General features: G+C 40.0%; 1 protein-coding gene across 1 annotated transcript in view; it reads left to right on the forward strand.

Moving 5' to 3' along the window:
* Positions 1 to 14,508, forward strand: part of C3H16orf70 (chromosome 3 C16orf70 homolog) — a 64,584-nt gene that overhangs the window by 22,315 nt on the left and 27,761 nt on the right. Inside the window, exons 3-7 of the mRNA XM_036750762.1 lie at positions 253 to 336; positions 10,396 to 10,439; positions 11,860 to 11,939; positions 12,355 to 12,449; positions 14,050 to 14,147. Coding sequence (XP_036606657.1) covers positions 253 to 336; positions 10,396 to 10,439; positions 11,860 to 11,939; positions 12,355 to 12,449; positions 14,050 to 14,147 — 401 coding nt within the window. The remainder of the gene's footprint in view (positions 1 to 252; positions 337 to 10,395; positions 10,440 to 11,859; positions 11,940 to 12,354; positions 12,450 to 14,049; positions 14,148 to 14,508) is intronic.

The following is a 14,508-nucleotide window of genomic DNA, read 5'->3' on the forward strand; positions in this document are numbered from 1 at the left end:
GTATAAATATCTCATCAGCTAATATTGTGGAAATAATACCGCTAGTTGAAAACAAAATATTTCATATAAACAGAACCACTTCTGAGTCTCCAAATCTCATATTGGTCTGTGACATTCCTTGGGACAGGGACTATTGCCTATGCTTTTGTATTTCTGTCAGCTCCTAGTGCAGAGTATAAATTCAGAACAGGTGCTTAATAAGTCCTATTCGAGCAAGTGGAGTCCTCATGTTGTTTTCCCTTTGTCTTACAGGCCCCTCTTAGTCATGACCTCATCCTTAACCTGACTCAGGATGGAATCAAACTACTGTTTGATGCTTTCAACCAGCGGCTAAAGGTAAACACAAATGTCATCTGAGATATTTGATGTTTGACACTCAGTCTTTTTGAGTATAGCTCCATGCCTTTTAGAGGATAGATTTTTGCCATGCTGAACAAGATGGATTTTGTGTACTCTCAGTAGCTCAGTTATGTTGTACTTATATTATTAAGAGGTACTTAAGAGATACACATAGCCCACTTTACAGATGAGAAAGCTAAGGCTGGGGAGTAAAATAAATGCCTTTGTATCATAGAATTTATAATTGAAATGGAGCCTAGAGATGATCCAGTCCAATGCTCTATCCAAGTCCAAGTCTTTGATCCTGTGACATGGTCCAACCACCTTGTTGTACAAAGAGGAAGTTGAGGTCTAGAGAGAGGAAGCAAATTGCCTAAGCCCTCAGAGATGTTGGGGTAGAACCAGGGTTAAGATCCAGTGGTCTTTCCACATAGCTGGGAGTTAAAGCTTGGTAAGATTTATAACTGGGAGGCAACTCAGATCATCTAGGTCCCCTCTCTCATTTCACAGAAGAAACTGATGCCTAAAGAGGAGAGGAGTAACTTGCCCCTGATTCCAGTTAGTGAGTGGTAGACTGAAGATCAGACCTGTGGCTTCAAAATCTCTCTCCTTCTAATGTGGTCAGCTGCCTACAATCCCAGACTTCTGGCTTCAGCCAGTGGTCACTGCTCTCTACCACGCTGTGTATGTTCCACCCCAGTAGTTCAGAAATCAGTGCCGTCCCATTTCCACTTAGAAATCAGTGGAAGACCAGGAGCTAACACTGTTACTACTGGAGCTTTGTTCTCTGTTTCACAAAGGCAAAGGAAAACTAGCCTTCTCTCTGAAGCTGAATGTTGACTGAAAGAGGCATGATGATGGCTGAGAAGCCAAGAGATGTTATGAAAATCCCATGTCCCTCTGGAAGGAGGGGACCCTAGAATCATAAACTTAATGCAGCCTTAAAGCCTGACCCCTGCGGTCCAGAAAGGTAAAACAGCTTATCTGGAGTTACATAGGTAGCAAGTGGTAAAGCCAACCCTTCAGTCCAGGTCGTCAAACTCCACATGCAGCAACCTGGCCATTGTATCACAAAGGAAAGATGGAGAGAGCTGGTGTGGGTGCTAGTAGGATGGAACAAGGAGATGGCACCTGTTTGTTTTGGGTACCTTGCCAAAGTATTTTGTTGTATGGAATCTTTAGGTCTGTGATCTCATTGATCGGGTCTTCTTACACTGGTGCAGACTGTGAGTCCTCCACACAGTTTCTGCTCTGGTACCTCCTTCTGACCTGTGGGAGCTTAGGGTCATCTCTGTGCTCTGCCAATGGAGCTCAAACGCTTTGACAGGTCCACAGAAAGAATTTAAGCATAGGCCTAGCAACAAACTATTTGCTAAATATAGAGTGGCTTATTATCAGAAGGTTGGTCACAAAGAGGATGATTTTTTTGTCCATGGCAAGCTAGGGACAGTTACATAGAAATGAATTAGAATGAGGTCTGATCCCACAGTGTAGGGCTAAAAATATTGTTGCAGAGGAAGTCTTTCATTTAGCTACATTTTGGTGTTAGGCACTATCTATTAAAGGACAAAGACTGGAGCTTGTCTTCAGATCCTGTACAGACTAGTGGGTCTTGGGAGTTACACAACTCTTTATTGGTGGCTTTCTTTGAGTATAGGAGACTTTAAGTAAGTGTTGTTTTTGGATTGACATAATAGTCACTAGCACATTGTCTACTTGAGCTATGTGCTAATTGGTATGCTACAATTCATAGAACCTGTTTTAGTTCAAGATATTTCTTGAATGCACTGTTTACAAATCCCAAGGTGGCTCATAGGTTGATTATGGGGCACAGGAGCTTTATTGTTTCAAAACTACAAGTTAGAAGGTAGGTTCAGGTTGGTGTTCAGGTTATGGTATATCCCTTTTGAAAGATTTATAGGCTAACTTCAGATCACAGGAGTCAATTATCAGGATTATTTTTTTTGACTCAAGCCAGAGGGACTTGGGTTAAAAAGAATATGAACTTCCTGAGTCTCAAAGTGGTTTCTCTGAAAATAATACATCTCACATTCTCTTTTTTAAAATAAGCTTTTGTTGATTCATTTTTACGTTAACAAAATATTCCCCAGTATCCTTTTTTCTCCCCCTCCTGAAGAGAGCTGTCCTATGTAACAAATAATATGTTTGTGAGACTAAAAGGAAAAGGAAATATATACAACATGACTGATTACTATATTGGAAAAAGCCTGAAAATGGGCTTCATGTTCTTTGCAGTCAGACTTCTTTGTCTCCTACCTGTGGGCCCAGCCCCTCTAGGCAATACTGAAATTAGGATTGTGACTGAAAGTTCGAGGGAGGTAAGGAAAGAAGAGCAGGTTGGCACTGAAACTATTCTGGTAAATCTCCTGTTCAGCATCCTATTGGATTGTTAATGGGGCAGGAGGAACTGGAACATTTCCTAGAGGGGATGGGAGGTTTCCATGCCCTGTGCAGTAAGAACCTTGCTTGGTGCTTCGTAGTCTCTCAGAACCTGAGCCTGTGAATCACATAGCAGTGCTGTGTTTCACTCCCACGCCATAGCCAGCCGTTCATAGCAGTTAGCTCCATTTGAGTCATTGAAGACCCATGAAGAAAATGTAGTGTTGGACAAAATCAGCTTATCCTTTATTTGTATCTCCTGAAATTTCATGTAACCTGCCCATAACATCCTCTCCAGACTACTGACTCAGGAATTCCCTCAGTGTTTTCAGATGGCCCAGGCAGGCCTGCAGAGTCTACGTATCCAAGCATGAGAAAGTATTGTTGCCGAATTCTTAGTAAGCTGTGGGTGATACTACTGTAAGAGCCATTTGTATGTCTTGTGCACTAGTCTTTCCCAGCCTGTGACACCTAAAACTTTGTCAAACACAACAATGGGTGTTTTCCTTTCTGCTTTCCCTATTTTTCTTCCCTGTCCACGTGTCTCACTTCCTGGCTGTTTTCTTCACATGCTATCCCTTTCCTTCTCCATTTATTATTGAGTACCACGAACCAGTAAGGAAACCTTGTATATTTCATTGTGCCAGGGACATCTCCAGTGAAGCCAAATTGAAACATTGATTGGGAAACCACACAGACTCCCCTGCCATAGAATATGCTTGCATGTGGTTTATCAGTGTTCACTGGTTGAGTACATAGACTGTCCAGAGCACTTTAAAGCACCAAGGTCTTCTTTGGGTCCTAGAAGAAGATGTTAGAGTAAAATGCTGCAAAAGAGCCCACCTCCTCAACATCCCCCACACCTCAAAAATTAACAGTAGAAATGCCACAGACACAGAAAAGGAAGCCCATGGGAAATGCCAAAAATAGGTAATGTCAAAAGTTAGGAAGCCAGAGAAGAGCTCTAACCCCATAAAAAGACATTAAAAAAATTTAAAGAATCTGTCAGTAGCCTCTAAAGAAAAAGGTATCATCAAAAACAATGCCAGAAATTCCTCAACAGAAGAAAACAAAATTAAAACTCCATTATGCAGACTGTGATGATGTAAAAAAAAAAATTATAGCAGAAAATCTGGATGCACACAGAAAAAAGTCAGAAGGAAGCAAAGAAGCAAGGAGGACATTTCTTTGTTTTGTTGATAAATATGCTTAAAAAATAGATAATTTGGAGCTCATGTATTTATGTATGATCATTTGGGAGTTTGTTCGTTTAAATGGATTTTTTTTTCTTAGAGGCTTAGAATTTTAAAATTACTCCCAAATAAAAAAGAAATTAAATTCCTCAAAAAGTTGATAGAATGACAAGGTAAAGTGAAAACACAGAAGAAATAACCCTAGAAGATAACTGGACAAAGATTGGAAAGCAGTTCAGTTGAAAGTGACAGTTCTGGAAAATGTTGGGCTTCTGGAAAACTATGAAGAAGAATTTGACAGCCTTTTCCCTCCAGAAAATTGTGTAAGTAAATTTCTCAGAAGTATTACAAACAAGGAACAGGTGGCAGACAATTCATAAGATGGCTATTGGGGAAAATCCTTTGGATACAGTCTGAAAGAACACTGTTGCCTAAGATAAATTATAAGGTGTGTCAGGCTGAGCACAGAAGATATATTTGCAGAGCACCATCTTGGGTGCTTTTACTTGAGCCTTCTGTTGGTATCTTAATGCTCTCCATTTCTTTAGGGGTTTAAGGTTTATGAGGTTCTTTCCTCACAACAATCCTGTGAGGTAGTGCTGGTAGTAGTATTCCCATTTTACAGACAAGGAAACTGAGGCTTAAAGAAGCGAAGGCATGTCCAAGGTTACTTGCTATCCTTTCTAACACTGGCTATACCTTCTCTCATACTCACTCCTATTATACTGGTCCTGGAGGAGTTGACATTTTCATTGCACCTCACTTATTTAGATTCTCCTTTACTGCTATCACTCATCAACCTTTCCTCGTTTGAAATCCATTCGATCTGAATTTTCCGGCCAGTCCTCCCCCAGGTCATTTTCCCTCTTGAGAAGTTTAGTGCCTGATTTGCCATTTCCCTCTATTCCCTGACTTCTAACCATTTACTAGCAGACTTTAATATTCACATAGATAATAGATGCTCCCTCAAAATCTTTAACTTCCCAATTCCTTGGCCTTCTTAAATTTCTATAACTTTCATTCCACTGTAGTTACACGTAGGGATGGTCATCATTACCCTCAGGTGTTCCACTTCCCCCAATTGGAAATTCTGACATTATACTACATGACCATAACCTCCTATCATTCCACCTCTTTCTGTGCCTTAACCCTCCTAAACCTTTTCCTTGCCTTCATTAATACTTCCCTTTCTTCTACTCTCAGGTACTTTCTCAGGTCATTACTCCTGCTCTCACTTCACTTTCCTCTCTCTCCAGTATTAACCCAGGAGTTGGCTATTTCAACTACACTGTCCATATGCCACTCCTTTCTTGTGAAACCTCTGCTCTGAATTACTCCTGCCATCTGTCTCCTCTGCTTTTCCTCACCAGCTTCTGAACACAGCTAGAGGAAGCCTTATAGCCATGCTAACTGGATCCACTGCAATTCATGTTATCTCTTCTCAGCTGGGTTCTTATAGCAGCAAGACAGTCCTTTTATTCCTCTGTAATTGCTTCTCATTCCGTATAGAAACTATTCCAAAACTTCTATTCCCTTCTCAAGTCACCCACACTTTTTCCTTCCACATCTCTCTCTTGGCTCAGGATCTTGACTCTTACCTTACCAAGAAATTTGAGGGAGCAGCTCAGTGGCTGGGGCAGCGGGGTTGGCACAGTGAGTAGAGCACTGGCCCTGGATTCAGGAGACCCTGAGTTCAAATTAGGCCTCAGACACGATGTGACACACTTACTAGCTGTGTGACCTTGGGCAAGTCACTTAACCCCAGTTGCCTTGCCTTCCCCCTCCAAAAAATAAAAAAATAAAATTTTATCTTAAAAACAAAGAAATTTGAGGCCATTTGGCATCAGGTCCTTTTTCTTCCCTTTTGCTCTTAGTCACTGATAACTTCCCTACAACAATCAAACATAGTCAGATCTCTCCAATCCTTAAAAATCTTTCTCTGTACCTTAATAGCCCCTCAAGCTACTGTCTCATTTCTCTCCTCCTTTCTCAGCCAAAGTGAGCATTCATTGCTCCTACTTTTGCCATCTTGCTTCCTACTTTATCACTTAACTTTTAGTTGCCAAACCTCAGTCCTCATCCTTCTCAATCCATCTATTTAACCCAATTGACTACCCTCTCCTCCTGAATACTCTCTATTCTCTGGGCTTTCCTCATACAGCTTTCTCCTTTGTTCTTCTACCTGTATAACCATTCATTCTCCATCTCCTTGACTAGTTCTTACGGTTTCCCACATTGATAATCTCAGCATTATTCTGCACTCCTCACTCTCATCTCAGAGCATTTCCAATCAGTTGCCCCATCTTGTTATTTCCAACTTCACAGTTTCTGATCTGACCCCTTCTCTCTGCTCACATAGCTAGCTACCACCTTAGTTCAGGCCCTCATCACTTCTAGCCTAGATTGTTACAACAGCTTTCTTAATTGGTCTCCCTGCCTCAAGCCTCTTATCATTCTAGTCCAGACTATACACTGCTGCCAAAGTAATTTTCCTTAAAAGGAAATCTTAGTGTATGATTCCTCTTTTGTCAACTACAATGACTTTCTGTTGCCTGTAAGGTCAAATGGAAATCACTCTGCTTAGCTTTTAAAGCCCTATACAATCTGGCTCCAGTCTACCTTTCCAGTCTCATTGGACATGACTCTCCTCCTACACTCTGCAATCCGGCCAAACTAACCTCTCTTCTTCATATGTGACAGTGAATAGCCAATCTCTGTGCCTCATGCCTGGAATTCACTCCCTCCTCATCTCTCTGTCTCAGAGAATCACTCTCTTTCTTCAAGACTCAAGTACTGCCTTCTATGTGGAACCTTTCCTGATCTCCCTTCCCTCTCAGACTACTTCCTCATAATTAACTTTTATGTATATTTGTGTTTATGCTGTTTATATTTTTGTATGTACTTGTCTTCCACTAGACTGTCAGCTTCTCTGAATGCTGATTGAAGCATACCTTTTTTACTTTATTATTGGTTTTTTGGTCTGCATTTTCTTTTTTGACATGGCTAATACGGAAATGTTTTGTATGACTGCATGTGTATAATCTATATCAAATTGCCTTCTCAAGGAGGGGTGAGAGAAGGGAGGAGAGAATATGGAACTCAAAATTTTTTTCAAATGAAATGTTAAAAATTTCTATTTACATGTAATTCAAAAATAAAATAAAAATTAGATGTTAAAAAAAAAGAATGTAAAAACTGCTTGTGAGTAGGGGTGATTTCATTCTTCGAATTTGTATCCCTAGCACCTAGCTCAGTCCCTGACACATAATAGGTTCTTCACAAATGCTTGGTGATGGATTGTGTTGGAACTAACAGTTGAACTCCTATCTTCTGACCCAGAGACTAGCTCTTTTTCTGCTTTATCCTGTCACCTTTATGAAGCAATAAAGGTGACCAGTTCTCCAGGTAACAAAGATGTCTTGTCTACTCTTGCTTTAGCTAGTTCACCTGTACTGTAGCCATGGCAAGAAAAAATCCTTTATGATGTGTTGCCAGCACAACTCCTCTAATTTCTAGACATATGCTAGGTGAGAGGCTGCTGCAGTGGAGAGCTGGGCAAGATAAATTTCATGGCCCTACTCATACTCAGTTTCAAATGATGCGGGCCATGATCATGGAATGCTGTAGAGGGCTGGAATTCAACAATCTGAGATGAAGCACCCTAGAAAGACAATGCCGGGGCAGCTTCTGTGAAGAGCAGACCTAGTAGGCAATTAAGTAATTAGCTGCTGAATAAATGAATGAACCTATAGACTGGTCTTTATTTGTTGGTTCATCATGGGAAGACGTTTTCAACTACAGCCAAACATTTAGATGGCATCAACAGGATCATCTGCAAACATGGAGAACCATTTTGTGTGTTGTTGCCATGACCAATCAGGCACTTAATGTAGACTGCGTCTAATTTAATGCTCTATATTTATAGTATCGTGTTATTTACAGTCTGGGCATTCCTTAGAGCACTTACGTCAGGCAGTAGGACCTTTGCTTCCTGATATGTTCTAGTACTCTCCCTTCAGCTCCAGGCTCATAGTTAATCTGTCCTGGAGTCTCTCTGACACAGTTCATTTGGAGTCATAGAATGTTAGAACTGGAAGTTCTTAGGCCTAAGGGAATCCAACTCCCTTATTTTACAAATGGAAAAATTGAAACTCAGAGAAAGTAAGTGACTTGTCCAAAGATACATAGTATGGGTCAAGGATCAGGTTGTGAAACCAGATTTTTAAATTCCAAAATCAGTGTTTCACAACACCCTCTATTTCCTGATCTTTCCAGCTGTTTACATGACCCCAGCCAGAGATCCTACTTGACATGGACTATAGTTCACAGGGCAAGTTTATCACCAACTCACAGTACAGGTCCTCCTTAAACCACCTGCCAGGCACATTCCAGGAAAAGTCAAAATAATATAATTTAAATCTGACTTTCGCACAGAAATGTTATACTAGACAGTGACACCTGATTTTTAATATCAGTAACAATAAACAAACATTCCATATTTTGTCAACTTTAATTGGCACACGGGTGTTAGCTTTTGTAAAGTGTGAAGAAGCTGTTGTCCTGGGGCTCACCCTGGTGTGCTCAGCAAGTAGAGGCTGGTGGATTCTGTAATCCAGTCAAAGGTAAGCCCTTCAAAAGCAAACATGGTCTTAGATTTTGTCTTTGTGTCCCCTCACCTAGGGCAGCCCCTTACACATAACATAGCAAAAGCTTTAAAAATGTTTGTTTGAATCAAACCAAATCCACCATTTATCCCTCCGAGCAGATCAGCTGTGTACCTTTGGCCTGCAGTCAGGACTTTGCTTTGTGTCACTTGGGTTCCTTTATGTATTCTTGGTGTCTTACAGAGGTGATGAGTGCTAGTGGAAACACGGCCTGGGTTTGAACGCCAGGCTTAGCATTTGTGTGAACTTAAACTCTTTCCATTTTTCCCTCTGTTAAATAAAAGGATTGAATTAAATAACTCCCTGTCAGCTCAAAATCCTGTGATTCTGTTGTTATCTTGGTATGGATTCTAGCCATCTACTTAAACTGTAAAGTCCCTGAAGGCATGGGTTATCTGTTCTGGATTTTTTGTCACCCTTGTGCTTAGCACATAGTAGGCACTCAGCAAATGATTACTTAATTTGTCATTACCAAAATGTCTGAAGTCAGGACTGTGTACCTTCATAAGTATAATTACACTACGAGCACAACTCCAATTTCTTTAGACTTGAAACACCCACCAGGATTCCCCTTTGGGTGAGACTATGCCATTAATCTAGGTTACAAGAGAATTATAGTAAAACCCTTCCTATGCTAACATAATGTGGCCTATTTCCCAGTAGAACAAACCTGATATTTAAAGCAGGATGTTTTAGAATGATTTTTCTACTCAGTGTGATCTGGATTTTAATAACTCATCAAGGTCCTCAGTTACAGCAGTATAGCCCAGTGTAGTATCTGCAGAAGTGAAGAGGACACATTTATCCTCTAAGATAGAGATTTGAGAGGATTTTATTTAGCTGACTAGGTTAATTTTATCTCCTCTTGAAAGGCAGAAGGGCGTAGTGGATAAAGAACTGGCCTTGAAAACAAGAAGATAGAATCTAGGTGGAAGTCCAGCCTCTGACACATACAAGCTGGGTCATCCTGGTCAATGCACTTCACCCTCAGTGCAGAGAAGGTGCTGACCTGCAGGAGTGGTGGAAGTTTCTTAAGTTAGGAGTTACTACCTGGCAACTACTTATACAAGTTCAGCAACCACAACTACTGAAGAATCTAGAAAATCAAGTCTTCACCACCAGAGTACTTGCACAGTCAAGTGGCTCAACATCAGAAATAGATGGTTTTATCAGTGGGAATAAAATGTGTGTTACTGCTTTGCCACTTACCCTCAGGACCGTGGGACCTTTCCGTCTGACTTGCAACTAAAACTGACTCCATGTGTTGCCTCTGAGTAGAAGATGAGCTCCTTGGGAGCAGGGACCCTCTTTTGTTTGTATGCCAGAGCTTATTAACACAGTGCTTTGCAAAGGGCATTTGAGAAGTGATTTTTCATCTATTCAATAAAATCACAGGTCTGGGCTCCAGTTGTTGTTAAAGGAAAAGGGTAGTTTAGATTTGAGTGAGTCTACAAAAGCTCTCTGCCCCCACAATTATCTTCTATCTAGGAACCAAACTTTGGAATTAAGTATAAAGAAATAAGCCATTACACAGAAGGTATATATTTGGATAGCCCAGTAGAAGTTGGATTTGAACATCTGGGTCATCATGATCATTGGAGTGTGGATTTTTCCCCCTTTCAGGTTGAGACAGGAGGTCTTAATTTACAAAATTCATTCTTAAAGAGAATATTTGTCAATTGTGGATCCTGATGAGTGTTTATTCTAGAAATCTCTTTTAGGAGATTTTTTTTAAAAAATCTAATCATACTATTATGCTTTTAACCCTTTTTCTTAAATGTTCAATGTATTTCTTTTAGGTAATTGAAGTTTATGACTTGACTAAAGTGAAGTTAAAATATTGGTAAGTCTTATTTAGAACTGGTGGGTCATTCTCATGACAAGCTAGTTCTGGATATCTACTTTCCTTTTGTTCAGTAGTCTGTCACCACTCCTTTTCTCCCCAGAGCAGTGAGGCCCATCACATCTATACAATTTGTATGGCCTGGGACTGTCTCTTGTTGTAGTCTGCCACAACCCAGGGTCCTCAAGCCTGGGGTCCATCCCAGGGAACAACTTTCTGAGCCATTTAGGACACTATACAGCCACCCCAGGATTGACTGTATCCATTGGCACAGTTTACAGTTAGTGGCATTCACTGTCCCTGTAGTACAGGAAGGTCTCAGGTGTATTCATACCCCTTCCCTTGGACCTGCTGAGGGTCTGCATATCTTGCATCAGACCGGGGACTAATGTTGATCATTTAGTATGATTATGTTTTAATGAGGAAATTCTCAAATGTGGGCCATGCTTTGTAAGACAGAAAGTCAGTCTCTTAAGAGATAAACCAGGGAGGTACAGAGTTCCAAATAGTCTTACTGAAATGTTTCGCTTCCCCATTCTCATTTTATTTCTGCCTGGGACGGTATAGAGTTCTTTCCTCCCTTTTCCCTCCCTTCTGCTCCCCTCTCTGCCCAAAGATCTCACTTCTCCAGGCCTTCAGAGCTCTCCACTGAGTGTCACTTCATAAGCATTTTCCTTCTTCTCACAGATTCGCTTCCTCAGAAGTCTCCCTCCCCTCCCCTCTCCTCGCCGAGTTTATTCCTGTTCCCGTACCTGCCCTATTGATACATTCAGTACTGATACGTTCCCCTTTTAACAATTCTCTCACCTCCTACTGGAGTAGTGTAGTCAAAATAGTGCACACAGAGTGCCAGCTCTACTCACCTGAACCAGCCCTTCTCTGTGTCCCTGTGTTACACTATTTGAAATTCCACTGGACTGAGACCAGCTTATCCCTCATTCTGATAAGTAGTGAGTGTAAAATCTATTACAGGAACTTCTGAAGGACAGCCTGTGAATACTGTCTTGGTTTTCTTATGCTTAAAAATCTTGGGTCAGGGACGGTATGTCACTGTGACTAGAGGCTTGACCTTGAGGTTGGTAAGATCTGGGTTCAAGTCTTACCTCTGCTACCTACTGGCTGTGTGACTCTGGGCAAGTCGCTTACCCTCTCTTTGCTCCCAGGCAGCTCTCTCTTAAGATTTTGTTACCTGTGAATCATGTGAGAGGAATTTCCATATCAAAGAGTTCTTTACACCAAGGAAATCATGCTTGAGTTCTAACAAAAATAGTTTTTTAACTGGCTTTTTATTTGAACTCAGTTCTGAACTTCATCTGTGGGTTGTTTTTTGTTTGGGTTTTTAAAGTACCTTTTGCAACCATGATAACTCAAGAACTGAGAGGTTTTGTAGTTGTTGAAAAGGACCTTTTTTATTTTTCAGTGGTGTTCATTTTAACTCTCAGGCAATAGCTCCAACCATTGAACAGATTGATCAGTCCTTTGGAGCAACTCATCCAGGAGGTAAGCAGAGCTGAGCAAAAAGGTCACTAGATTGTGACAACTTATGGCAGTGAGCAGCAGTTATTGTTTTATTGCAATTCAGAGTCTGGAAATACTTAAAAAACCCTCCCCTGTGTTTTTAAGCCTCCTCAGTAAACCTAGAGATGAAAAAAATATAGCAAAAATTATGTTTACATCAGACATTCCTGTTGATAACACACTTAAAGTTCTCATTTGTTCCTCCCAACAGCCCTGCAAAGTAGAGGAAGGAGTAGTATCCCCAGCACTCAGAGAGCTGGAGAGTTTGGGCCAGGAAGCAAATTGGGCTGCCATTGCTAATAACTGTCCTCCCCGGTCCTTAGCCCCTGTTAGTCTTAGATTGGAAATTGTAGCCAAAGTGGCTTCTGCATTCACATGGAACTCCCTTCTTTTCCAGTGTACAACTCGGCCGAACAACTTTTCCACCTCAACTTTAGAGGATTATCTTTCTCTTTTCAATTAGACTCGTGGACCGAGGCTCCAAAATATGAGGTCAGGAATTCTGTGTTTCTAATATTGCTAAAATAGTTAGGAGTATACAGATAGAGCATGACTTCAGAGAATTTAACGAATAAATATCAAGCCAAAAAGACCTCTTTTTCATTTCTTTGCCTTTAAATTTATATTAAGTCATTTGCTCAGGGATACATGTTAATGCTTTTTTATTTATCTTGCTTTAAGACAGTAGCTCTGTTCCTGAAAACTAGCATTGAATTCAGTGAACTCCTAAGACCCCTTCAGCACTCTGTCCTGTGATACTGTGTATAAAGGAAAAACTTATTTCTTTATCTCAACACCTCTGGATGGAAGCAGTTTCCTCATCTCATAGCAATTTGTTCTCCTCTTAGGCACTTTTGTTTTTGTTATTGTTTTGACATGTGCATGCTTGATCTCTCTCTACCACACCATGAGCTCAGGGACCATGTCTTCTTTACCTGTGTCTCTTCTATGCTCAGGACCTTGCATCCAGGAGATGCCTAATAAACGTTTGGGTATGGTTTGTCAGATTCATCTTGGGAGGATGGAAAGAAGAAAAGAGAGGTAGATCATATTCTTATGAGGTTCCCAAAGGTTCCAAAGCATTGAGAGTATATAGGATAATTATTTCCTCAATGATAAATGGTAATATTGATGTGGCCAGCTTTAATTAATGGATGTATTCTTGAAAACAAATTTTAAATTTTTTTTACTAAGTATACAATATTGTATGAAAGACTTTATCTTCTAAATTTTTAGTGGTCTGTAGCTCCTAACAGTCTCTTCCCAACTCCTCTACCCTTTTAGTAAGGAAACCTTTAAATAGGCTAAGAAAAAAAAGTTTTTGGTTAATCTATTTTATAACCTGAAAATCATTACTCCCTAATTTGGGGAGGGGGGGCCAGGGTATGGAAATTCATTTTTGTTTAAAGCAGTAGTTCTCAAAGTGTGGTCTGTGAACTGGTAGCCATCCCCAAGACTTAAGGGCTCCATGAGATCAAAACTATTTTCATAATAATATTAAGATGTTATTTGCATGTTAATATGCCTCCCTATCTCAACTATATATCTTTGTGAAGCTGGATTTTCTTCATAAACTTCAACCAAAACTGCCGCGGTAATTGAATGTAGAAGCAAATATGAGAGTCCATTTTGATTTAATTAAAAAAGATTTTCAGATATACATAAAACAGTGCCACTCTTCTCATTAATTTTTGAGCACACTATTTTTTACAAATGTATATTAACATATAATGGTTCATTATTTAAAATGAATTAACAAATATTTTAAAATTTTATGTTTTAATTTTTAATGTGTCAGTAGACTTAACCCACATAAACTAGCTCTTTAAAAATTGAAAAGGGGTCTTGAGACCAAAAACATTGAGAACCTCTGGCTTAAAGGAAAATGCTTCTAATATTCTTTTCAAGGGAAAAAGTAGTTAACTCGATTTTTAAAAAAAGATAAGTATCATTTATATTTCTGAGTTTATATTCCATGCATTTTCTGATTTTGCTGTATGTAGAGTGCTGCTGGCATTGTTAACTTTGTTAACAGGTTCTGAATCTCAAAAGATACAATACACTTAGTGAAATTTGTATTTTGTGTTTGCAGCCCAATTTTGCCCATGGCCTGGCTTCTCTGCAGATTCCCCATGGAGCAACTGTGAAGCGCATGTATATCTATAATGGAAATAGCTTGCAAGACACCAGGTAAGCAGGAAGGAGAAAGGACAGGTTACCTCCTCTTAGCCAGAAGGCTTCTTGTTCTTCCTCAGCCTGTAAAGGCATTAGATTTAGATCCAGAAGGGAACTTAGGGACCATCTAATCCAACCTGCTCATTTTATAGGTTAGGAAACTGAGGCCCATAGAGTTTGTAAAATGATGTATCCAAGATGACAAGTCCAGTAGGAGTGGAAACCAGGTCCTTTGACTCTATATCCAGTGTTTTTTTTCCCCCCTGTGTAATGCTGCCTTGATTCCATAATTAATTCAACAAACTTTTTTAAGAGAAAAAAGAAAATGAAGAGGAAAAGGCAGCATTATATGATACAATACAAAATACATTTATTA

This window comes from Trichosurus vulpecula, chromosome 3 (genome assembly GCF_011100635.1).
Source record: "Trichosurus vulpecula isolate mTriVul1 chromosome 3, mTriVul1.pri, whole genome shotgun sequence".
Taxonomy (NCBI): Eukaryota; Metazoa; Chordata; class Mammalia; order Diprotodontia; family Phalangeridae; genus Trichosurus; species Trichosurus vulpecula.